Below are 24,362 nucleotides of genomic sequence, written 5' to 3' on the forward strand. Positions count from 1 at the left end.
TTCTAATAGTATCTTAATTAAAACAACGAAAAAAAACAACGCAAAAAAGAATGTGATTTGGAAGTATGTCTTCTTCATCTGATGTTGAAGAGGAACAGCCAAATGATGGTCGCCAAAAGGATTATACAGAAGAATCTCAACTTGTAAGTAGTTTTTCAGTTTGTAAATCGTATGTTACTTTATTACTGAAATGGGTTGAGATGGTTTGGAACGCCTATTCGAAGTAAGTCTACAATAAATTGTTATATTTGACGAAAACTCTGTGGTAAGTTTTATTCGGGATGTTATGGATGAAATATCGGCCTCTTTGATCTAAAACCTTTTATTGTTCAACTATTTGGGCAACAATTTTAAAATAATTTTAACTTCACCATGTACAATATAGCAATCACATTTTGAAACCCGACTACCTTAATTATTTTCAAACTTTTTTGTTTCTTCAACTTTTTTAGTTGAAGGAAAGGCTTCTCTCAAGCAGCGCGTCTTCCATCACGTCTCTGACGTCATCAGAAGGTGATGGAAGTGGAGGAGGAGGCGAAAAATCTTGGATGAAAAAGAAGAAAAAACTGAGCAAGAAACTCTCCACCATCAAGCGATCAGTTTCTGAGAAAAGTAACAGATGTGAGGTTCGTGTACCCTTTCTGTTGTGTTTTTATCCTCCCATTCGACCCCTGTATTATTACCTCGATTTTCATTGTAATGCCTATTTAGCAGAAAAACAATAGAAAAAACAGCCTGCAAATTCATATTGTAGCATTTCCCCCTTATAAGTAAGTAAGGTGATAACAATGAAACGAAATTGATTTCTCCCTCTCAAATTTTCTTCTTTTTTTATTTTCTTCATGAAAAAGCTTAACTTGAGTAAAAGTTGGAGGTAGTTTAAGTTGCTGTTGTCGAAAAGTTAAATTTTTGATGGTAAGTTTTGTATTCTAAGTAAGTAAGTTTGCGACCGCAGTCGAGGGCGACCCGAAGGCTCCCTTTTCGTATAGCTGTCTACCCGAAGGTAGGGGAGGGCGCCACTCCTTTCCCTGGATTTCTCCACTTACCCTTGATCCGTCTCTTTATTAGTTGCTGAGCATCAAGCAGAGAGGCATCAAGTACCATTTTGGGAATCTTTGGAATGACCCGGCTTGGGATCGAACCCACAACCTTGCGTACCGTAGCTGGATGCTCCCCTTGACATGCCGAACTAGCAATCATGGTCTTAATCTTTGAAAAAAGGGGATTCCCTGACAATTTTTAGAAACCATTTTTTTTTTTCTAAGTGATTTAACTTAATTTTGGTATGTAGATTATTTGTTTTAACTCCGAGTTCTAGCATTAGACATTAACAGGACTTACGACATTAGATATCAGGATCCAAAAGCTCACAAATGTTATAATATTGCTAAAAATAATAAAAACAATAAAGTGGAAGTACTTAAAAATAGCATTTTCGCCAGAACTTTCAATACTGAAAATTAAACTAAACTAGATTTAAAAAAGATGAAAATTATTAAATACACAAAAATCTCAAAATATTTGAAGTCGTTACATCTGTATTTTTCGGGAAGGTCAAATGATTTACCTAAGGGTGACACATGTCATTGTTCTAAAATATCTTGAAAGAGTAAGTATCTCATTATAAATGATCATTTTTATCATGCCATAGGAGCTGGAGAAGAAGCTTGCAGAAGAGACAGACGCGAAGGAGCGTGTCGAAGGCTACCTCAAAGAGCTGCAACAAAAACACAGAGAAGCACTTTCCACCATCGAGTCGTTGAATAGTAGGCTGAATACAACCGAAGAACATTGTTTAGTGTTGACGGCCTCCATTCGTGATCTCGGTGGTGAAGTGCCAGAGATCGTCGTCCACAAAGCATCCGAACGTTTGCACCAAGATGACCATGGTGAGGATAATGAGGAAACGGAGGAGCATGAGGCTTCCCTGAATGAAGACCAATCTAATGTTGGCAAAACGGATATCCCGCCTTCTGGTAATATCTTCAAGATTATGTTTTTTTCCTAGCTCCTTTGATTGTCCAACACCTTTCCTACCAGTCAAAATAGAAAGGATCTCTAACTACTTGACTAGATCGGGCTTCCCATACAATATGAAGTGTGCCCAGTTTAAGAGCCGACTATTTCGACACGTTGTATTCTCTTCTGATTGTTAACTGCGGGATTCGAATGTTTTGAAATTGAAACGTTCGAAAATCTGGCATAGAACAGGAAACAGTATAGTGGATTAGTCGACTTTGAATCTGGACACTCTACCACAGGAAAAATATGAGCAGTTAGCATATCTAGTGTGTAAAGGAATATGATATCTGTGGTTGTATTTTATCATGTTTATCAATGCACAGCAAGTAGGGTATTTAAAAGCAATCAGATCTGATCAGATGAATTCTTCCAAATAGTACATGTATTGTGTTTTTCTTTTTATTCAGATTCTGAATTACAAATTGTGTCGCTTAAGTTGTTGATCGCTACCTACGTAAAACAGATCGATCAACTGGATAAACAGCATTCTGAAATGAAAGCGAAAGTGGAGACCCTGGAGAAACAGAATGAAGTTGCAAGAGAAGATTATGAAGACTTGGAAGAAGAAGAGAGGAGAAGATTGGTTCCAATTATTGAACGGCAAGTCAAGAAAAGGTAATGAACTTTCAACAACAAATAATATGTGATGCTGTTATAGGATGCGTCTTCTCTTCTACTTACTGATTCATATTTACAAATGGATATTTATAAATGGATATTATTGAATCCATTAGCAATGCTGCGAACTTTGAAGGACTCCGTTTTCTCGAAATGGTTTCTTTTGTAAAAAGTAATTTTTGCTTGTTTTCATCATTTTGGTTTTATTGGAATACGCATTCCATTTTATTGCAAATCTAAAACGTTCAATACGAGAGTTACCCATTCCGTCAACTTGGGGATTAGGATAACCTTTTTGGCAATTGTATTGGCAATTTTAGTCAGAAAGAAAAGACACTTTTTTATTCTGCTACTGGCAGTTTCTTTCATGCCACTTTTGTGACAATCTTTAGGAAACTAAAAATAAAAAATATACGTTGCATTATCTATTTTGAAAAAACAATTCAATAGCTTCTTTTGATATGACGTCAATATTACCGTCAAAAAGTTCAAGAACGTTTTGCTGAGGCGCTGAAACATTGTATTCTTCGTCACCTGAAGAACAAGAAGAACAAGAGAATTATAGAAAATTATTAATCAGTCAGTCAGAAAGAAAAGATACTTTTTTATTCTGCTACTGGCAGTTTCATGCCACTTTTGTGACAATCTTTAGGCAACTAAAAATAAGAAATATACGTTGCATTATCTATTTTGAAAAAACAATTCAATAGCTTCTTTACATGACATTATTAATGGAATCTGTTTTTCTTTAGACTGGAGAACGTTGAGAATTGTTTGGTCGACCAATCACAATTAGGTTCGCAAAACCACCTTCTTGAAGGAGATGTCAAAACTTTGCAAAACGACCTGCAGGATTACCAAAAGAAATATGCAGAAGCTATCGTCACTCTCAAAGAAGTTCAAGATACTGTAAGATAAAGCCTTCATGGTTTCCTTTTTTTCATTGACTGCACCAAGCTGGTATCTTCCTTATCCCATTGCACGAGGTTCTCCTCATTTTAAAAGGATGACGAGTGTTTCCTATGAAGATTCTTCTAGTTATGCTCCATCCTACTGACACCATACATAAAGAAAAAGGCTTAACTCAGTTCTCGTTTTTTACTAATATGAAAACAGGGAATTTTCAAGTATTTCCCCTCCGCTATTTCAGCTTGAGATGCGAGATGAAGTGCTTGAGAACTATAAAGAAGAAAACGAACATTTAAAGACAGAACTGAAGAACATGGAACAGGAAAAGAACCCCAATGAAAGTAAGCTCTTTTCCTTTGCTCTCGTCCGACTGGGGGTTGGGGTTTATAGATTAACTATGTTTATAGATATATTTTTTATACGTTTTTTTTAAACGTTGAAGCCAGTGAAGTAGACTGGGAGCACTTGACAAGGTCGCCATTTTTGAAGGAAAAACATCAAATTTGCAAAGAACACAAAAAACGTCTTTTTATTGAGGCTATTCTTTTTAAGAGACGAAAAAAGGAGGAGTGAATGGATTCTAACCTCCCTCTATCTGAAGAAAGTGTAATTTTTCTTTATAGAAGGTCTTTTCCCAAATTTTCTTTGTCTCCCCCTGGAAAGAAAAGTGACATTTTATTTCTAACACTGGAATAAAAACGCAGTGCATTTCTTTAAAACGATGTTCAGTTTATTATGGCCATCACTTTTGATTTTTACTTCATTGATAAAAATGATAAAAAAATTTAAAGCCTATGTAAGGTTCCTTAAAGTAAGATGCTTACATAAATATTTTATCGAGTTTCATCTTTTTATCGATGTTTTTGAAATATTTTTCCTTTATCGCTGTTTGTTGTTATAGCAACGAATTATCATCTTTTCACTTCAATTTTCATGATTTATGATCGAGTCCCGTTTCCTGACTTTTTTTGGGTTTTCTGCTTGCTTTTTATTTCCACTTAAACCCTGACCACTATTTTTTGGTTCTGTTATCTTGATAAGAATCTGTAAAGAAAGTTCTCGGAATTCTAATTTCGTTTCTTATCTTGGTTGCTCGAAAGTGGAATTCTATTTGGTTTCTTCAAGAAGATAAAAGAAGAATTTAGTCGAGTTGAAAATGAATGTTTGTTCCAAGAGATAGACATTTGTTTATGTACAAAGCTCATCAACTTTAACTTCCATGCATGGTTGCGGATTAATTATTTCAGTTATTTACAACTTCTTTTCTCAATAAGCAGAATGTCTATGGTCAGTCAAAGTAAGCACCAAAAGTTTCCTAATTTTTCTAAGCTTTCTTATCCAATTTTGTAGGTACTATAATGTAATTTTGTTCTCGTTCAACCTCGAACTCAAGGGGATTTTTTCTTGTATACTGCAAGATAATAATTTTCATCTTCAAAACATACTTAAATACTTACCATTCCTCCCTATCCTATCCAGGTGTGATCACGGGACTTCGACAGGAGATTTTAGAAGCTCGTTTGTCATTGGAGCGATGCAAGAAGTCGCACCAAGAAGAGTTGGACGAACGGCAGAAACAATATGATATTTTGCAACAGAGCGTCAAAGCGACAGTCGAACGAAACGAAACACTGTGTAGAGAAATTGATGATTTGAAGAAGTCCATTCAAACGAAAGATGAACTGCTTGTTACTGCTGAGTATGTGTTACAAAACACTCTCACTTATTCGAACCTTTATTATTCGAATCTCTCTACAAACTTATTCCCAGTCCCCGTCCAAGAGAAAGTCTCATAAAATACTTTCTATAATTCGAACCCCTTTGATAGAGTCAACAGTACTTGTCTTTTTCCCTTGTGTCTTTTACCGCGCGCTGCTAAGTGTGGAGAGGAATTTTTCATTTTTCATCTGTCCATCAACACTGTAAAAGGGCGGATAGGCGGTGAAGGGGTGGACGGGCGGTGCAACCTGAAGGGGTGGACGGGTGGTGCACCCACCTTTAAACCATTGTGTGAGTGAAGAAGCACGTTTTCCCATCATCAAACGATTGTCTATACTTTTATTGATTTCCATTCTTTGGTTTTGTTGTTTTCATTCGATAGTACTTAATTACTTTCAATTGTGATCTAGGAGTCACAACAAATAACAGCTTATTATTTACCTCTTTGAAGTTCATCGAGGAGAAATACCGGTATGTCTAGTCATTCGGGCAATTTCTGTTTGTTTAAACATCTGGATTCAGCCGGTCGGGAGTGGCCGTTGAAGAGCCATTTTATTTTTTTTACATTTATGTGATTCATCAATAGTTTTTTAGTAATTATTTTTTTCCTTTACTAGGAATCTCTCGAATGAACGTTTATCAATCCTTAACACGATGCGCAGTGAAATGGTGTCACAGAAAGATAGTGTAGCTGTAAGAACTCTTAATATTCCTTTGGCTGGCTGTTAGGAGATCTTCCTGATCTTTCTTTAAAGCTCCATGGGGGATAAGAATTTACTTCGAATAACCAGGAGCTCGTCTACTGTATGTAGAAAGATATTATTCTTTGAACAATACACACTCGGAGATATCAAAATTTTAGGTGATAAAAGTTCTAAAGAAAAGACGTCATCTTCTCTCTTTACACATCTAGAGGTTGAACCAATCGTTGGATGAGAAAACAGAAGAAATTGAAGAACTTCACAAAGAAAGCGAAAAACAAATTCAAATTCTTGATGAAGAAAAAGAGGAGATCGAAAAATTACAAGAAGTGAGACCTTTTCAAAATATCAACCCAAACTCTTTGATCCATCTGTGCTACTTATTTTGAGGGCATTGTAGCGTATTTAACGTCAGTTTTGCGGGTATAAATGAAAGCTAACCGGGCATAAATTAAATACAATATCTTAACAGATTTTGCTTTCTAACGTCGATTTTTTGTTTTAAAAAGTCAAAATAACATTCACTGTAGGTTTTAACCCGCATTTTAGACATTTAAAAACTTCACGTAAACTTTTCAGTTTATCCGAATTATGAAAATTCTAGATTTTAGTTTGCAAAGGATAAACGTCAATAGATAGATAGTGATTTTTAATAGTAATACTTTTAAATGGGGTAAAATCTCGCAGGGACTCACTTAATTTCGCGGATTGTACTTTTAAGAGACAATATTTTCACGATTTTGTGTCTTTTACTGCCAAATCATGCATGCGGGTACTTGAATTATAGTTGAAATCATTAGTGCTTCTTTGATCTCAGCAATCATTTGAATAATAGTTTATTTAACATTTTTTGAGTTTGGTTTTAGAATATTTCGCGGATGAAGCCTTTCCAAATTTCCATTCGGACTTCTTTTTTCGCGGATGACACCCAAATCCGCGAAATCTAATCCCCGCAAAATTTTATCCCATTAAAGTAACGCTCTCTTTTTGGGCTTCGTCGTGTTCCATGAAATATTTTGTACACGGAAGCCCATGATTCACCCGCTTGCTTATAAGAACATGGCAGCATCAATCTGTGTCAGAAATCCCTTATTTACTTTTTCTCAATCGATGAAAACGATGAATACGTGTGTGATGGAGGTCTTATGTATTTCTACAATTTACCCCCTCCCTGTCTCACATCCTAATGGGGATGGAAAATCTATTGTTTCCGGTACAAAAACGTCAGTGAGAATTGTTTTGGAGTGCAATTCTTTCCATCAAATATCAAATGGGAATAAAAGTGGGGTTTAAATTTTAGGGTACTTTTTCCACTGTGGACTTTTTTGATCAATTAGTATCCATGGGAATGTTACAAAATGCCAAATGTGAAGGTGAATGCTTTGTTGCAAAATTCCAATGAAATTCTTTCTTTACTTTCTAGCGGTTGAGTGAAATTGACGAACTGAAAGACGAGAATCGAAATTGTTATGATGAAATCGAAGAATTGAAATCGAAAGTGAAAGTAAAGAAGATGAAAGTGAAATTTTTGAAGAAACAAGTCAAAGAAACCACTGAACAAAAAGAGGTCAAAGCCAATCTATACTGTTTGTTCATCTTAAGAAAGCAATGGAAAATTGCTTGATACATGAAATATATAGACCATTTGTTCGAATTCTTATTCGGTATTTTAACGTCGAAGCGTTCTAACTGCATTAAGTCATTTTGGAACGTTTTAACACTGCAATGTTTTTTCAAGCGTAGGCTTGGTGGCTTTTTTCTGGCTTTTTTCTGGCTTTAGAGTTGAATTTTGTCAGGCCCAGAGTTTAAGTCATTAGAAAGATTCACAAATAGTACTATCGGGTTTATTTCAATCTTCATAATTCCCAGACGCAACTTTTGAATTTCCGTTGAGTTTCAATCAGGAGGGCTAGAGATGAATCTTTCTCAAGCAAAAAAGAAACCTAAAGTTTCAGCCGCTTTTGTAACGCCGTATTGAAGCCAGCATTTTCTTTATTTTCGTGGTGGAACATTTTTAGAAACCCGGTGATCGATTTTTTTCTACAATTTGGCGTTTGTGTGAAAAGCACGCGGGTCAAGCGTATTGGATGGGAAATAAGTGGCTTCCTTTCCCGTCTAAGAAATTTCTATCGAGCTCTTTGAAGTCAATGGTGATTTCTACTTAAATTTCAACCTCGTCTTTTCATCTCACAGAAATTGGATTCCATCGTGTTCGTTATTCCGGAGATGCAAAAGAAACTGGATCAAAGCGAGGCTGAAAAACTTTCTCTTCAAGAAGAATTGGATGAAAGAATCAGACAAGAAGAAGAACAACTAATGAAAATGGAACAGGTTAGCTTTTTTGGATGAGTTTTTTCCTCTGGGTAAAATAATTATGTACTTGGATTTCTTGTCTCTTACTAAATTAGAAAATATTCTTTTTCATGGCATAAAAAGCTGACATTGCAGAAAATATAGAATTTCTTAAAATTTGTGCTCGTGTGTCAGGGCATGGAGAAAAAGTAGTAATTTCTTTTTTTTGCTGTGTCATCAAATAGGAAATACATAAGTTAATGTCCTTTATTAATTCCACTTTTTTCCCGAGATCTTGTTCAATTCCCCTGTTTGATAAATGAGGAAAACATTATTTGCCATTTTGCACCATTGTGAAAGAAGTGGATGATAATATATTAAAGTAATGATAACATATATTTTAAGTGATGTTTGTTTGTGCTAGTAAAAAATTACCACCATTACCGCCCCCACTTGGATACTCGACCATGTAGTAATTTTTGACGAAAAATGATGTTTTGTTTTTGAAAGAAGTGTTTCTGCTAGTAAGATACTAATACCATTAACCAGCCAAACCATAAACCACTTAGTAATATTTAATGAAAAATGATGTACATGTTCCCATGACAACAGGATCGTTTGGAACAAGAAGAGAGAGTACAACGCGAACGTGAGAACTGGGAACGAAGGTTGTTGGGCATTGGTGAATGTTCATTACATCACCATGAAGGTGTGGAGAATTGCACCAGTTCGCATGTCTTTCACAGGTACATGTCAATAATGCCTTAAATCTAGTTTATACGGATAACTTTCTACCATGCCTCTTCTAATTGTTAGTGTATGCAGTCAGAAAAGTGGCATTTAAAATCTGGGCTTGAAAAAGATTGAAAGAGGTTATGGTATTGACGTCAAATACTTTAGACAGCCAACTTTCTGCCCACTTTAATTCAAAAGTAGAATCGACAGGGTGGAAAGGTTGCCGTCTAAACCAGAACTTAGTTTACAATCAGTGTTGCAACTTTTCCAACAGTAGACGAAAATCCCTTTCAGTTGAAATAAAAATATCCAACTTTTCGTCTTGCCGTTAAGAAAGTTTTCGTCTACAAAAGCTAGTTACGTTAACATTCCAGTATTGCAATCAAGTCTAACTTTAAATGGTAACTATGACCGTTCAGATAACATGCCTTGAGTTAAAGGAAGAAATTTCGTAAAATGTTGGATATTTTCCTTTAGACCTAATAGTGCACCAACAATGAAACCCCGTCCACCTTCAGCGCGACGATATCAAACCAGTAGTGGTCAAAATAAACACAACAGAGCGAGGACCACGCCCTCTGGAAGAGCCCTACATCCTAAATATCTACATGAGGTAAACATTTTACATTGATATACCTTTCAACCTTTAGCTGAGTTGGCGACTTTTGAGGTGACTGGTAGTGAAAGTATTTTCTCGGTGGATGGCATTGTTTAAGGCCGGCATCCACTTGTGCGCGCTTAGGCAATACACCGGCATATTTCGTACTCTTTAGTTTTTTTAAATTTTATTTTCCAGGGACGAAGTTCATCACCAAAAGTTCACGTCTCTAAGCAACGTATTATCATGACTGGAGGTGGCGAAGGGAATGGAAAAAACAGGGAACGTTTGTTCCGCTCTGTCACTATGCCCGCTGACTTCTCTTCCAATTACACACACGTGTTAAGTGAGAACAAATTCTTCCCTAATTTACGTGGAAGCAAGAAAAATATACCGGCAACCGATTATAATGGTAATTATTTATGTTCAACTCGTATTTTTATCTTATCCCTATGTTAATCTCCTCTCACAGAAAACTTTCAAATAGATCGGCATATTAGTGCCGCTTTGTCTCTTTGCCACTCTGATATTTTGCGGTCAAACCAAGAGAAATTATCGGTACAGTCTATTATTATCCATATAGCGGTCATTAAGTAAGCCATTAAAGGTTCAATCGGCGGGCGGTATTGAAAGGTTTTGTGACTCAAATTGTCATACCCGCGCTGAGGAAACAAAAGCGCCAGGCTTCAGATAGCGAGCACCTCACTAAAAACCGGGATTTTTCATCTCGTTTTTTAGTGAGTTCCACTTTGACGATTTTCGAAAAATAGAAGCCTTTCAAGTGCTTTGACGCAAATTCGATTATTTTGATACTGCAGGAGCTTCGAAAGTTAAAAGTGACGTCAAAAAATCGAATGTTTAGAGCCCGAAAACCTGGGCTCAAAACATTCGAAAAAGTCGCAAAGTGGAATAGACGTTAATTGCGTAAAAAAACGCGGGTGACATCTAGTATAGGCTAGGCTTCAGAGGGCTGAAATATTATTAACCGCCCGGATATAGGGCAATAACGTCATTTGCGGCCCGCTCGTAATTGGATTGAAGTTGTTGCATTGATTTGAAGCGAAGAGACTAAACTAACGTCAGAAAAAAAACACTTTTTGGTCATTTGCGGCCCGCTCGCAAGGTGCTAAAAATTTGTTGAAGACATTGCATTGAAGCGAAAAGACTTGGTTGACGCTAGAAAAAAACGTTGTTTGAATGTCCGATGTGGATAATAATAGTAATAGCGTTAAGTTTTCGTTCTTATTGTCATTAATTCAACAACGACCTCAAACTGAACGCTATTGTTATAATATCTTCACCGATTTTTACCAATACAGACTTTTTCAAACGTGTTTTTACGAGTCGGTCCTAAAGAGAAATAAAAAATCGACTCCATTATTATCAGGTAACAATATTTCGCCGCGTGTGCTCGTTTGGGGAAGCAACGAAGAAGATGAGAACGCAGGCAAGAAGTTGGTGGCAGTTGGTGATCGAGTTTCAGCGAACATTAATACCGATTGTAGTAAGCTTCCTTTTCGACAACTTTTTCCTCTGATAAACCAATGTAATTGTGTGTCGTAAATATTCTTGCATTATAGTCCTGTCGCCTTTGCATTTAGGTCAAAACTTATTGTAAACGATGAGGTAAAATGGCCTGAAATTTCCTTACGTAAAAAGTGGTCAACTTGATTACTTTAAAAAAACCTGCACTGCCGATTGGCGTCTTTATCCGTCTGGAAAGCGCAACCTCGCTCGTTCTTGATGACATGAATCACCCTTCCCTTTCTTTTTTAGACGTGCATGGAACGGCGACGGTTCAAAACACAGGGATGGTGAAGTTCATCGGTTTCGTGGAAGGAAACAAGAAAGACGTCTACATCGGGCTACGCATGGACGACACAGGTAATCTTTCTTTCACCTCCATGCATATTGACGGGTTTACTAAAAAACGAGAACCAATTTCTATTATATATTTCGTTGAGGGTATGAAATTTTTGTTTACATCCACAAAATTACTAAAGGATAAACGAATTAGTTTTTTCGTGTTTTGTTCGTCAGTGTTTGACGGCGAAACAAACTCAAAAATAAAAATGAAAATATTTTGAAAAACGATATTTAATTTTCGAGAATGAAAGACAGCTAATGTAATGCCTGTTAACTGTCTATACTATACTATACACATATTTTTATTTTAAGAATAAATTATGATTTAAAAAAAATTGAATAAGAAATTTCTAAAACTAAGAAATCTGTCAACTTATGTAACCATAGGTTCCGAGTTGTAGGCAAACTTTAAACGACTTTAAAAAAATCAATCATACATTCATTATTAAAGAACTGCATGGTTTGCTCTTTTCATTTTTCCTATAGTGAATTAATGAATGCTTTTATTATTGTTTTCCTGACTCTGTGGAAACTGCGGGCAATGAGGAGTGTCAAATCTAAATCAAATGAATATATCAATGAAAGAACTTAAAAAACCGCCAGTTAAACATACCAAAGTTTTACCAAATTTCATATCGACTTACATATTCAATAGAAAGGTTTTCGAAAGGGAGATTGTGGCGTGAAATTACATCAAAACATATGTTTTTTAAAGTTTACATGCTGAAAATTTGGTTGAAAATGCTTATCCATATTTTAAGACACTACATTTCGAATAAAAAACTGCCATTAAAATGATATATTCTGATATCGTCCAATTTCAATTGAATTCCAGCGTTTTAGCCTGTGTGTCATTAACGCTTTTTTTATTATGATATATGAAATATGATATTGTTATTATTGAATTAATTATTTGAATTTTTTCCAAATTTTTCTCCCCTCTATCCTTTCTAAAATAAAAGTTAAGTCGAATATGTGTTTCATTTAGATGAAGAAATAAAAAGAAGAAAATGAAGAGGTGTGTTCTGTACGCACTGCTCGCTTTCGTTTTTGTGGAATGTTTAGTGGGAATGCAAAATCTCTTTCACATTTTTCAAGAAGAGACATCAATTACAGGCATCGAACCATATCAAAACCAAACGGTTTCTTTACAGTCAGAATGTTATTTGATGTGTCAGAGGACGTCCGATCAATGCTCTTATATCCAGTTATCTCATCTCCAAAATGAAAATCTATGGATGTGCTCCCTCTACAATGTCACTGGTGATTTGTCACAAAACCATTTATCCCCATCTGAAGGGTCGCTCATTTCTTCCACGCTACAGACCAACCCTCCTACAGATTGTTTGGAGTGGCGTCGTCTTGGATACAGGGAAGATGGTGTTTACGATATCAAATTCAACGGTAACCGAAAGAGAGTGTTTTGTGATATGACGACAGATGGAGGTGGTTGGATTGTCATGCAGAAACGGTTGGATGGATCTGTAGACTTCCATCGAGTGTGGGATGACTACAGAATAGGTTTTGGCGATGTGGATGGAGAACATTGGTTGGGTAACGAATTCATTCATCAATATACCACACACTTCACCACTACTTTGAGAGTGCAAGCCTCCGCGTTTGACGGTGATGTTGCGGTAGTGTGGTTGAAGAAATTTAACTTGGCAGATGAATCAATGAAATATCGTTTTGACTTCGAGACAGGGTCATGCCAACAAGAATTTTTACCAACCAAGGATTTGTGTGCCGATTGGCAAGCTCAACGTCTCATTAAATTTTCCACTCATAACCAAGACAACGATGAATATGGAGGATCATGTGCAGCGATATTACGAACAGGGTGGTGGGTGAAAGCGTGTGGACGAGTTGCCCTCAACGGCCCGTACTCTCATCAAGCGGCCCTTCCAGGAAATAAGATTGGAATTGTCTGGCAAAACTGGCATGGTCCATTTGTTGGCTTGAAAACAACCGTTATGGCTTTACGACGAGAGAACTAACAAATGACTTTTTACTGTAAGACAAATCTCTTGTGGACAACGAATGATAAATGAATGAATGAATGAATGACTGAATGAATGATTCAATTTTCCTGAATCGCTCGTTGCAGTGTCTTGAAATAACACTTCTTCTTCCAGGAAGTTATGAACTAGATAGAAAAGGGCCAACAGTTTTGATGCGAACCCTTTTTCACCATAAGAAGACAGCACCACTGTTTAGTTTTGTTGAATTAAAAACACATTTGATCGAATATTTTAGATTTAAAATTTGCTAGAAATATTTAAAATTTCTCTATATTTATTAAATAATACAACCAGATCTCTGGTTAGGTACTAGTTATCGCATGACTTTGAGTGCAATACGAGAAATATTTTACGAGTTCTGAGATTTTTCCGTAATTTTTCATTTTTCAAATTCCGTAAATTTCACCCAAATGTCATTTTTGGACCTACCCCGGTGGGGTAGAGGTCCTATAAATTAACCTGTGGTCGTTCGTTCGTTCGTTCGTTCGTTCGTTCGTTCGTTCGTTCGTCTGTTGCCAACTTTTCTCAGGATTGAATCATAGGAATTATTTGATTTTTGGTACAAAGGTGCAAAATGGTAATGGCCAAAATGTGACAGAGCCCGATATTCAAAAAAAAAATTTGGGGGGCAAATTTGGGCCAAAAAACGGCTAAAAAACGGGTTTTTGGACTTTGTGAAAAATTGGATTATTAATTTTTTCAGATTTTTTGTATGAAAGTAGGGTACCATCGTAGGTAAAAGATGGCTCAAGCTGATATTTGCAAAAAAAATTGTTAGCTCAAAAAACGCATGTTTATCTATAAGAATCACTATTAATAAGCATACATCAATGTTCTTAGCCAAATTACTGAATTTTTTGATGAGATAGATGGCTTTTTTTGCTCACGAAGTCTTGAATATAAAAAAATATTTCAAGAGCATGAAATTTTGGTTTCTAAACGTTTTTTTTATAAGAAACAGACAACTAATTTTAATAGATCGTCACTATTTGTGTTCTGAATGATTGTTTAACGGTCATGCTCACGTAGATATCAATTATATATGTGTTAATTATGCATAACCAGGTAGGTCCATAAAAGTATCACTTGTTCATTCTGAAAACTTAAAATTTTTTAAAACTTTCTGTTTACAATAGTGGCTCCCTATCACTTTCAAAACTTTTCAAAGTCATTCTCGAATGTCCAGCCACGATGGCAAGCCACGATGACTGGCTAAATAGATCTAAAATATAATTCTTCTAAGCCATTTACTTAATTGTGGTTAAAAATTGCAATGTTATCTTCTTTTTCCTTCCTTTCATTAAATGAAAATCGTATCATATTTATATATTATTCAATATCTTTCTTCGCTGGATTGGGACACGCAGCGTGCGACGCTGCGCATACGGCTAGTATGATATTATTATTATTGAGTTATTCATTTTAATTTTTTCCTAATTTTTCTCCCCTCTATCCTGTCTAAAATAAAAGTTAAGTCGAATATGTGTTTCATTTAGATGAAGAAATAAAAAGAAGAAAATGAAGAAGTGTGTTCTGTACGCACTGCTCGCTTTCGTTTTTGTGGAATGTTTAGTGGGAATGCAAAATCTCTTTCACATTTTTCAAGAAGAGACATCAATTACAGGCATCGAACCATATCAAAACCAAACGGTTTCTTTACAGTCAGAATGTTATTTGATGTGTCAGAGGACGTCCGATCAATGTTCTTATATCCAGTTATCTCATCTCCAAAATGAAAATCTATGGATGTGCTCCCTCTACAATGTCACTGGTGATTTGTCACAAAACCATTTATCCCCATCTGAAGGGTCGCTCATTTCTTCCACGCTACAGACCAACCCTCCTACAGATTGTTTGGAGTGGCGTCGTCTTGGATACAGCGAAGATGGTGTTTACGATATCAAATTCAACGGTAACCGAAAGAGAGTGTTTTGTGATATGACGACAGATGGAGGTGGTTGGATTGTCATGCAGAAACGGTTGGATGGATCTGTAGACTTCCATCGAGTGTGGGATGACTACAGAATAGGTTTTGGCGATGTGGATGGAGAACATTGGTTGGGTAACGAATTCATTCATCAATATACCACACACTTCACCACTACTTTGAGAGTGCAAGCCTCCGCGTTTGACGGTGATGTTGCGGTAGTGTGGTTGAAGAAATTTAACTTGGCAGATGAATTAATGAAATATCGTTTTGACTTCGAGACAGGGTCATGCCAACAAGAATTTTTACCAACCAAGGATTTGTGTGCTGATTGGCAAGCTCAACGTCTCATTAAATTCTCCACTCGTAACCAAGACAACGATGAATATGAAGGATCATGTGCAGCCATAATACGAACAGGGTGGTGGTTGAAAGCGTGTGGACTAGTTGCCCTCAACGGCCCGTACTCTCATCAAGCGACCCTTCCAGGAAATAAGGCTGGTATCGTCTGGCAAAACTGGCATGGTCCATTTGTTGGCTTGAAAACAACCGTTATGGCTTTACGACGAGAGAACTAACAAATGACTTTTTACTGTAAGACAAATCTCTTGTGGACAACGAATGATAAATGAATGAATGAATGACTGAATGAATGATTCAATTTTCCTGAATCGCTCGTTGCAGTGTCTTGAAATAACACTTCTTCTTCCAGGAAGTTATAAACTAGATAGAAAAGGGTCAACAGTTTTGATGCGAACCCTTTTTCACCATAAGAAGACAGCACCACTGTTTAGTTTTGTTGAATTAAAAACATATTTTATGGAATACTTTAGATTTAAAATTTGCTAAAAATATTTAAAATTTCTCTATATTTATTAAATAATACAACCAGATCTCTGGTTAGGTACTAGTTATCGCGTGTATCGAGTGCAATACAAGAAATATTTTATGAGTTCCGAGATTTTTCCGTAATATTTAAATAAATTAAAAATATCGGTAAAATATCGGAACGAGTAAAATATCGAGTATTGCACGAGAAGTCATGTGATAACTAATTTATTGTCGACTCACAAAAATTGTCCTGATATAAATTTCTTTTTGTTTTTGTTTTAAAACTTACTTCCGCCTTGCTTCTTTCTTCTAATACAATAATGACCGGTTAGTGAGGGAAGTACTGAGAAATATTGTCCGTCAACTTCGATTGATTTTTAGCGCTTTATCCAGGAAAAATAGCGAAATAAAGCGAAAAAAAACAAGCGAAAAGAGATCAAAAATTCTTATAATTTCTGACGTAAGAAATAAAAATTGAAAGAAATGATGTCAACATATTGTTCATATTCTACAACGAACGAATTATCAAAGTTGATCATGGATCATTCACTCCGTTGATATTTTCCATGAATGGTGGAATGGGTGTAGAGGCTGAGCACTTCTTTGGAGCGCTAGCTAATCTACTAGCTGATAAGACAGATTCTCACGCGTCTCAAACCAAAAATTGGATCAGAACAAAAATTTTGTTTGCTTTAACGAGATCAGTCGTAACATGTATTCGCGGCACACGAACACTAAAACCAAACCTTAGGTTTGATGAGATTGATTTACTAAATAATAATATTTTGAAATGTTAGCTTTTCATAGATTTCAGTACTTAATTTTTTCACCGTATTGACCATTGCTTTTGTTTATGCTTTTGAGTTTGGCATGACCCGCTAGGTTGTGCTATTTCGACAGTTTTTCGATTCAGTTTTCAGTTTTGTTTGTGTCGTGATTTCAATTATTTTTTTATTTAACTTTGAATTTCCTAGCTCTACGTATTTTAAGCAATTTATACATTGTAACGTTTTAATTTAATATTTAATTACTATTAAAGAATATCTCCTATTTGTAAAAAAAAAAAAAAAATATTGTTCATTTTCCTTTGAAAAAGTGACGTCACAATGAATTTTCCTAACGACGGGCAACTCTGGACAGTGTAGGCCCGTCGTCATGCAAAAAGAACCAATTGCATTTTTTTTTTAACTTCGAAAATCATGATATATTATTACTAACAAAAATTAGAATTTCCTGGGTCGTTATTCTTAGGTACCAAATAAACGGGGGGGGTTCGAATAAATGGAGGAGGTTGGAAAATTTTCGAAATTTTAATAAACGGGAGGGACCTAATAGCCGGGGGGGGTTGGAAATTATACTTCTGAAAACCCAAAAGTAAGGTAAATATAGGCTAAAATCAGGCTTTTTGGAGCAAAATAAGGGGAATTCTTTTTGCCAACTGAAAATATTCTTAAAAATTAATAAACGGAGGGGGGTCCTTATAAGGTCCGGGGGGTTGGAAAATTTTCGAAAAATTAACAAGCGGGGGGGGGCGTTTATTTGGCACCTAGAGTACCCGTACTGTAATTTTCTATTTATATTGTTATAATTTTTCCCCTATATAAAATGTTTATAATCACAGATTCTGCTCGCAGAATTTCAAACTCTCAAGGTTATTTAAAATAACCTTTCGCGATCGCGACCGTATTGTTGCGCGAAGGAGCGAAAAACAAAGTTTTGTTCAAATTCAACGTGTAATTTCATTAGCAATACAGTTCCGTTTGTCAACGATTAATCCCGCTAGACGTTTGTAAAATACAATGCACTCTTTTCCCATTGCTCCATTCGGGGAGAAGACTATTTGCATTGCGCAAAAAGCCGTGTAGCCCGCTTTGAAAAAGTAACCGGTTAACAATGTGTAGTTTCGAATGTTATTATTCGAAAATCTAATTCGAACGTTAGATTCGAACAATAAAACATTCGATATTTTTTTTTCTTGTTCTCTTTTGCCTCCAATAATCCTGTATATACTGCAGAGGCGGTGCGACACCCCTGCATAACATGCGCCTGCATGGTAAGCTAACCATAGAGTGATTTGTCGCAAATAAAAAACGGGGGTGGAAGATGTATTCGGTGCCTTATTGATTTTTTTTTACTGTAGATAGAGCCTTGAGTACTATGCTCCGTCTATGTTATTATCCGGAGTCAAACTTTACGGGATTTAATCATCATTTCTTAGGGTCTTGAAATTTATTTTACTGACTTAAAGTCCTTAAAGTTTTTGCCGAAAATAATGAAACCGTAGGAGACGTCGTGTTAGCGGGTCCGTGAATTCCAGTCTTTGTTTTTAATTTTGTGGTGCTAAGAGTTTGCGTACCATGCAACATGCAAACTTTTGCAAAAGTGAGCTCATCGAGGTCGATTTGCATGTTTCCCGGGATTTTTGAAGAAATTAGCCACTAAAGATCTAAAAGCAAGACTCGAAAAATAGGCTTGTTCTGTTTCACAACATTTTCAGTTTTAGTCAGTCCTGATTTTAGATTTTTATGTCATAAGAAACTTGTGGGTTCGACCGGTTGCTTTGGCTTGCTTTTTGCGAACAAGCATAAACAAGCAAAATAAGGTCACAGAGAAGATATGCTGGATTTTTTATTTGGAATTCTATCAGTTTCAAGAAAAATGCTATGGAGAAATAGAACAGTAAATAATCAAAACCCAACCAGGACGTTGACCATCAGGAGATTTCTTTTGATAGTTGCTCACTTGGCTTTGTTTTGGTTTTGGCTTATAAAATCAATACAACCTACTAAGGACTGATAGCTCTATATTAACAGGATATACATGAAGAGTACAAACACATCAAAGGTCATGCCAAAAAAACAAGGATGTGGTTGCAGAAAACATTATTTATGTGCTGGCTTGAAAATTAATGCCAATGGATTCTTTGTTTTTGTAGAACTGAATTCTGAAATTCATTAAAAATTACATATACAAACAATGTGATCCTCAAGATTATCGCAGTCAATCACAGTCTGAATGTTCCACATCATCTAGCATACTGACTGCTTAGAAACTTGACTCTGTTCTGGTTGACGTAGCTAGTTTTAAATTTGGATGTGTGTATTAATTTTATTCATTTGCGTAATCATAGAACTTTGCATATAATTCAGGAGGCAGTGAGATTGAGCCTTTGGACTGATCAAATTACAACATGGGATTTACAGTCAAATGACAAACTCTTGGAATTCGAGATTGCAAAATAAATTTCAAAACAGATACAATATTTTTTTGTATCCACAAGAATTTCTTTTTGGTGGGAATTTGTAATATATTTGTAGGTGTATATATAATGTAATAAAATGTAATTCATGGAAAAGATTTTATAATTTCAAATATCAAAACAACAATAATTTGATAGAAGATCTTCCTCACTCTATACACACACTTTTCTTGTTATACACAGTCAGTCTGTGCCACTAACCCGATCGGGAAGATTCTTCCGAAATGGGAAGAAACTTCCCGAACGGGAAGAACTTAGGCGAATTTTTTCTTCCTGATTGGGAAGATTCTTCCTCTTTGGGAAGATGAAAAATGACTGAATCTTCGGCGAAACTGTACGATGACTGGCGAAAGTTGAAACATTTTGGAGCTGATAAAGCATCAAATTTTAAGATTTTTCACCGAAAGAAAAATAAACTTTACCGTGGAAATTTGGTTTAATTTTGAAAAAACTGCGTTAACTTCCCAAACAGGAAGTTTCAACCTGATCGAAAAGTCCTAGGTAAGTAAAAAAGCGGGAAGATCTTCCCGTTCGGGAGTCAAGTTAATTTCCCGTTCGGGAAGGTTCTTCCCATTTCGGAAGAATCTTCCCATTTTGGAAGAATCTTCCCGATCGAGCTAGTGGCACAGACTGACAGTACAGCTATAGATAAAACTCTCAAAAAATTATGGCTTTGTTTTGCTCTTTTGCTGTTTGCTTTTCATTAAATATATGGTTTCTGTTTTATTTTTTTATTATTATACAAAGAAAGAATGATTTTGTTTAATTACTTCATACTAGCTATAAGAATTTTGTCATGATTACGAAAGCCTTAAGTAGCAAAATAATACTGTATTTTATCTATTACTTTTTTATAAGAACATTTCGAGGTTTAAAAAGATTAAAAGATTAGGAGAAGCCAAACCCCAATGAAAATTAATGGTTTTCGTGAGAAAAAAGATTCACTTTTCATACTAATTCCGACTAAAATTTTGATGTAAACCTGATAAAAGGTTTCCGTTTTAGCCAATCTAGAAGAGCCTATTTTCAAAAATTTTCTGGCCCGTCGGCCCCAACCATGGTGGGGCCTCCTTAGATACTATATAGAGCAAATTTAGTTTTTGCATGGTACCCTCCAAATCCTACATCCGCCCCTGTACTGGTATATATCAGTATATATAATAAGTCTCTGAAGGTAAATATTTACATTTAAAAAAAAAAATGAGAGAAAAATCCTAAATATATCTAAAAAAAGTTTTCTGAGTCTTCAGGTAGATTCATAAACTCATTAACTATGTTCCCGCCGAAAATATTCACACGAAAACAAAACAGAGAAGCATTGTCGATTATTATCGATCCAGAAGTTTTGTTTTTAAGAGTTGCAGATTTTTCAGAGATGTATTTGAAAGTTTCTAGATTGATCATTCAAAATGCAGATGGTGTACTTTCGATAGAGAAGAAACCCTTCATCATTGGATTAATCAGATTTGATAACATTCAGTCTTGTTCTATGTTTTTGTTTCGATGCATGGAAAAGAATAGCAGAGGAAAGGAGTTCCATGATGTAAGTGTATGCTTGTAATAATGGTTAAAGAATAACATTTTTTCAAGAGCAAAACAATTTGGATACTTTCTTGATTATCGTCAAGCTTTAAATGTTTCGAATTTTAGAAGGAAGATGTAATGATTGTTGAGTTGAAAATTCAAGGATGTACCTCGTCGAGAACGAGAATTAGGAGAGAACTTTTATAAAAATCACTCGTCATTTGGTTTAATACAAGACATTTCACTTCCCTTGCTATGTTATGAGAAATCTTATTGGCAAACATTCAAGAATCTCAAGTTTTTTTGTATGCATTGATAAAAAACTGTTTGGTTATCACACGGACGAATTTTATACCAAAAGCTGAAAATATTTGGGTGGTCTCAAGTAGTTTTATAATTTCTTATAGTTCATCAGATTTGATTTTAGTGTCGTTTATGGAAGAACTTCAAAGAAAAAGTTAATCTGAAAATATATTTGTTGCGTTTTTCCCTTTGACTCCCAAGTTAGTTTCTCCGAAAGTCAGTTCTTTTCGGCTGTTTTGTTTTGATTTTTCTCCCGCCGCTTACCCAGTTCCCCAAAAGTCAACGCGGTCATATTTCCATACTAGAGAAATATGAAACATCGCAAATATCTCGATGCTCTCTACCAATCAAAACGCTGATATTTTTTTGGGTCTGCAATAATAAAAAATAACGCATAACGAGAGACTTTAATCGTAGAAATTTAGCGAGACTATTTCAGCGTATATTAGCGAGTCAGGAAAATCTTGATTTTTTTGGGATTTATTTTAGTGAATCACGATTTCAAAGAATTTCTCGTGGATAAATTTTAGCGAATATTCGTATTAAATTATCGACTGAATTTGTTTTCTAGAATTTTTTTGCACTGAAAGCCTTCCTATTGATAAAAATATATCAAGGTAACATAACCAGAAATTTCGTGCGGATAAATTTTAGCGATCTGTCGATTCGGCGTGTTTTAGCGAGATTTATTTTGGCGAAAATAGGGAAAACTCGCTAAAACGCTAAAATTAGTCTCGCTAAAATTTCTACGATTAAAGTGTGAAGAAATACTTCAAATCTTCATTAAGTGTAGCTTTAATGTAAAAATTGATTGCCAATCATAAAATAACACGTCCTGGACGTCCTGTATAGCGTAAACAAAAATTTCACTTTAATGCCTCGATTGCCAGAATCTTCTTTAAATAAGTCTCTAATTTCAGGGTGCCAAACTTTCGACGACATTGATCGAGTTTCTGGCTACGAGTGAAGTAAAGAATTTTTGAATAAAAATTTCATGTTCTGTATCTCTAAGAATTGATTCATAGACGAGGTCTACACGTGTTTTCAATAAGGCTTCAAGCATCAAATTCTTGATATGCGTAAGTCAAGATGACGTCATATTTTTTAATGGAAGCACTCGAAAAAAGCCGGATTTTGACCTCCGTGTTTCTATTTTTAGTAACAGAGAAAGGTCAAATCCCGGATTTTTTCGGATGTTTCCGCTAGAAAAATGACTTACGCATATCAAGAATTGATCGAAGGTGTACTTTACTTGATCTTTGGATCTCATGTTTCTTCTTTTAAGTTTATCGAATCATTCCCCTTTTTTTTTAGTTGGTAACACGAACGGGAGTGTTAACGGGAAACGATATTTCCGATGTGAACAAAATCGGGGAAAATTCATCCGTTTGGAAGATGTCAAGCAGATCTTGGAGACGCAGGTTTGTTTATATTTTCTACCGGATGGGTGCGCCACAAAAGAATTTTTCTTTTTGAACCCTTAAAGAATATGCAGCTTGATGTGAGTTTTGAAGAATTTTCCAACTATTTGAGAATGAAAAATAACAAAATAAGATGAGAAAAGGGAAGTTACTTTGATTGATTAAAACATCTTTTAGCATACTTTTCTGAAACTACATCACTGGTTTCGGTTAGGGTTCGGTTAGGGTTCGATATGTATTTTTTCATATCTCCTATCTCCTTTCTCTGTCTTGATTTGAATTTGTTGTCTTCACTTTCAGACGATTCACCACGCCACGTAAAAAGAAACGCGAACGTCTTATCGGAATTGCGATGGATGATATCTCACTAACATGTAGATGGTAGTTTTCTAATAATATAATATAACATATTTGTGAGGTGGTGGGAATTTTGGTTGTGTTTTAATGGAGGATAGTGGCTTCCCAAAGACATGACATGGAGCTGAAAAGTATTAACTTCCAAGCCCGAAGGGCTAGGCTCGAAACTCCTGGATGGGAAATGAAGCCCCTTAATTTCCCATCCAGAACGCCCGCGCGTGGTTTTTACACAAACGCTGGATTGAAAGTAAAATCTATCGCTAGATTTCAAAAAATGCAGTTCTCAAAAACAAAGGAACCGCTAGATATAGTCCGTCGTCATGATTGCGTTCTGTATGGGAAATATGTGGCTTTATTTTTTCTTGCCTGAGAAAGGTTAGTGATTCTACTCTAGCCCTTCGGGCTCCCTTTAAACTCAATGTCGAAAAGTGAACTAGCCTGCTTGGATTAATTGAATTCAATACACCTCTCCCGTAATTCGTAAAACTAATGCGCGCGCATTATTTTGATGCTCTCCACCGTTTGGTCTCTGGAGGTAAACAAACACGTTTTTGCCTGCGTTTCCTTAGGGAAAGTTGGTTTTTTGAGCTTTTATTAAGTTCTGTCGAACACAATCCCCTGAAATTTTTGTATGTCCAATCTATTCATGATATTACACCACCCCGAAAATCTTTTGCCAAAAGAAGGTCGCTATCAAAAGTTAGAAGCTGAAAAGCCACTTTCCCTAACCCCTCGCAGGCAATAACGCGTTCGTTTACCTCCCAAAAAGTTTTATACACAACGGTGGAGTGCACATTTTCCCGGGCCATTTCTGAGAAGTTTGAATTACGGGAAAGGTGTATTGCAATCGTATAGGGTAGAAGTTTTATATGACGCTAAGAATAATTTATAATTTTATTTTTGTGAAATAAAAAGATAATATTTTAATATTTGAAACTGAAAATTGTTCATAGTTAACTTGTCATGCACTTTTTACGATAATTTTATTGTTTGCACCTCATATATTTTAATTTAGATATGTATTTTTCTATGGATTAATTATTAAAAACGTTTGGAAATATCGATAACCTTTAAAATTCATCTTGCGTGAAAATCTCGACTCCCTTCACTTCCACACAAAACATAAAAATCTTAGAAAAGGAAGACTCGACTTAAAATTCCACTTATCTCAAGGTTACTTTGAAGCCTTTCTAATATCAGATATATTATAATTATTGTTCCTTTAAAATTTTCGCCTCGAAGGCTAGAGCCTCTAGAAA

General features: G+C 35.6%; 2 protein-coding genes across 2 annotated transcripts; both read left to right on the forward strand.

Moving 5' to 3' along the window:
• LOC136797966 (golgin subfamily A member 6-like protein 26) lies at window positions 1-24,183 on the forward strand. Its single transcript, XM_067054543.1, has 18 exons — window positions 1-143; window positions 453-626; window positions 1,652-1,976; window positions 2,430-2,637; window positions 3,393-3,549; window positions 3,791-3,890; window positions 5,029-5,248; window positions 5,886-5,961; window positions 6,182-6,298; window positions 7,393-7,536; window positions 8,163-8,300; window positions 8,874-9,007; window positions 9,474-9,609; window positions 9,793-10,006; window positions 10,982-11,098; window positions 11,371-11,478; window positions 22,640-22,746; window positions 23,047-24,183. Exons 1-18 carry the CDS (start codon window positions 66-68, stop codon window positions 23,065-23,067), a joined length of 2,574 nt encoding a protein of 857 aa, XP_066910644.1. The 5' UTR covers window positions 1-65; the 3' UTR covers window positions 23,068-24,183.
• LOC136797965 (microfibril-associated glycoprotein 4-like) lies at window positions 12,340-14,228 on the forward strand. The gene has a single exon (XM_067054542.1). It carries the CDS (start codon window positions 12,471-12,473, stop codon window positions 13,455-13,457), a length of 987 nt encoding a protein of 328 aa, XP_066910643.1. The 5' UTR covers window positions 12,340-12,470; the 3' UTR covers window positions 13,458-14,228.
• Window positions 24,184-24,362: the final 179 nt, after the last annotated feature.

This window comes from Clytia hemisphaerica, unplaced genomic scaffold, assembly GCF_902728285.1.
Source record: "Clytia hemisphaerica strain Z4C2 unplaced genomic scaffold, Clytia hemisphaerica genome assembly, whole genome shotgun sequence".
Taxonomy (NCBI): Eukaryota; Metazoa; Cnidaria; class Hydrozoa; order Leptothecata; family Clytiidae; genus Clytia; species Clytia hemisphaerica.

Excerpts from the sequence above, each read along its gene's own strand:
- LOC136797966 (XM_067054543.1), top strand. The coding sequence starts at position 66 with ATGTCTTCTTCATCTGATGTTGAAGAGGAACAGCCAAATGATGGTCGC. Across the intron at positions 5,962-6,181 it reads CACAGAAAGATAGTGTAGCT|AGGTTGAACCAATCGTTGGA; the intron begins GTAAGAACTCTT and ends TTACACATCTAG. Across the intron at positions 7,537-8,162 it reads AAACCACTGAACAAAAAGAG|AAATTGGATTCCATCGTGTT; the intron begins GTCAAAGCCAAT and ends TTCATCTCACAG.
- LOC136797965 (XM_067054542.1), top strand. The coding sequence starts at position 12,471 with ATGAAGAGGTGTGTTCTGTACGCACTGCTCGCTTTCGTTTTTGTGGAA.